This window comes from Ceratotherium simum, chromosome 17 (genome assembly GCF_057802395.1).
Source record: "Ceratotherium simum simum isolate JZ-2026a chromosome 17, ASM5780239v1, whole genome shotgun sequence".
Classification (NCBI taxonomy): domain Eukaryota; kingdom Metazoa; phylum Chordata; class Mammalia; order Perissodactyla; family Rhinocerotidae; genus Ceratotherium; species Ceratotherium simum.
This window is the reverse complement of record NC_141916.1, coordinates 13591940-13593585: the sequence shown is the minus strand read 5'-3', so window position 1 is coordinate 13593585 and position 1646 is coordinate 13591940. Positions and strand designations below refer to the sequence as shown.

Sequence of the window (1646 nt, the reverse complement as noted above, 5' to 3'; positions counted from 1 at the left end):
TTTCGATATGTTTCTAACATAATATGTTGAACTGACACCAGTTATGGCTAAATTAGATTTATTAGAAGCAGCAGTATGAAATATGTGATTTAAATATGAATAGTCAGTTTGTGTGACATAAAGAGGTGATCAAACATTGCCATGTATTATGTGCTTGCTTCTCCACTAACCAATTGTACAGGACTCTCTCTCAGATTTACTTTTCTTGAGGTTAGAAGATTGCCAGGCCTCTGGAGTTCCTCACATAAACCTTCCTTATTGTTTCAAGCAGATTGAGCAACAGACAACAGTCAAGGATGAAAAACCAAACCACATTAAAAACCTTCATCTTGCTGGGACTGACAGATGACATTCAACTGAAAACTTTGCTTTTTATCTTTCTATTTCTTTCCTACATGTTAAGTGTATCTGGAAACCTAACCATTATCACCTTTACTCTGACTGATTCCCATCTTAAAACTCCTATGTATCTTTTCCTTCAAAATTTGTCCTTCTTAGAAATTTCATTCACAACCGCTTGTGTTCCCAGATTCTTGTATAGCATATCATCTGGGGACAAGTCCATTACCTATAATGGCTGTGCCAGTCAACTGTTGTTTACAGACCTCTTCGCAGTAACAGAATTTTTTCTCCTGGCCACCATGTCCTATGATCGCTATGTGGCTATCTGTAAACCCCTGCATTACACGACCATCATGAACAGGAGAGTCTGCAAGAACTTCATCCTCTTCTGTTGGGTAGCAGCGCTGATCATCATTCTCCCACCAATTAGTCTGGGTTTGGGCCTGGAATTCTGCAATTCGAACATCATTGATCATTTTTGTTGTGATGCATCTCCTATCCTGAAGATTGCTTGCTCAGACACAGGGTTAATAGAACAGATGGTTATAGCGTGTGCTGTGTTGACCTTCATCATCACTCTCGTGTGTGTGGTTCTTTCCTACATTTTTATCATCAGGACTATTCTAAGGTTTCCCTCTTCCCAGCAAAGGAAAAAGGCCTTTTCCACTTGTTCTTCCCACATGATTGTTGTCTCCATTACTTATGGTACCTGCATCTTCATTTATGTCAAACCTTCAGCCAAGGATGAGGTAGCTATTAATAAATGGATTTCACTCCTTATTACTTCTCTTTCACCAGTGTTGAATCCCTTTATTTACACACTGAGAAACAAGCAAGTGCAGCAAGCTTTTCATGACTTAATTAAGAAAATTGCCTTTCTCTCAAAGATGTAAAAGAAAACGGAGTCAATAAATCCAATTAAAAGGAAGAACTAATAGGCACAAAACCTGAATCCAGACTATTCCGTTTTTTACTCTCCATTAAAACCAAACCTGAGGATCTTTACTCTTACTATCTGGCAGAAATTGCTGTTTGCCAGACATGTTGGTTGTTATCCCTGGAAACACAGTAGACTCCATTTTTCTGCCATACTTCTACACTGTTCGGTGTGGCTATGTAGACTATGTTATAGCTAACAAAATGGGTGCGGAAGTGACCTGCAGCATTTCTCGACCCGGCCTATAAAAATACCCAATGTGTAATCCACTATCACTTTTCCCCACCTGCCAGCCAGATGCCCATGTTTAAATGACTTTGTAAGCTTCACGTTGATAATGAATGAGCTGGGTTTTCCATCTCAGCTA

At 39.3% G+C, this 1646-nt stretch overlaps 1 protein-coding gene across 1 annotated transcript; it reads left to right on the top strand.

Annotated features, from left to right (window-relative positions):
• The first annotated feature begins 296 nt into the window (after positions 1 to 296).
• Positions 297 to 1235, top strand: LOC101401057 (olfactory receptor 6C2-like). Its single transcript, XM_004429477.2, has one exon. It carries the CDS (start codon positions 297 to 299, stop codon positions 1233 to 1235), a length of 939 nt encoding a protein of 312 aa, XP_004429534.2.
• The last annotated feature ends 411 nt before the right edge of the window (positions 1236 to 1646 follow it).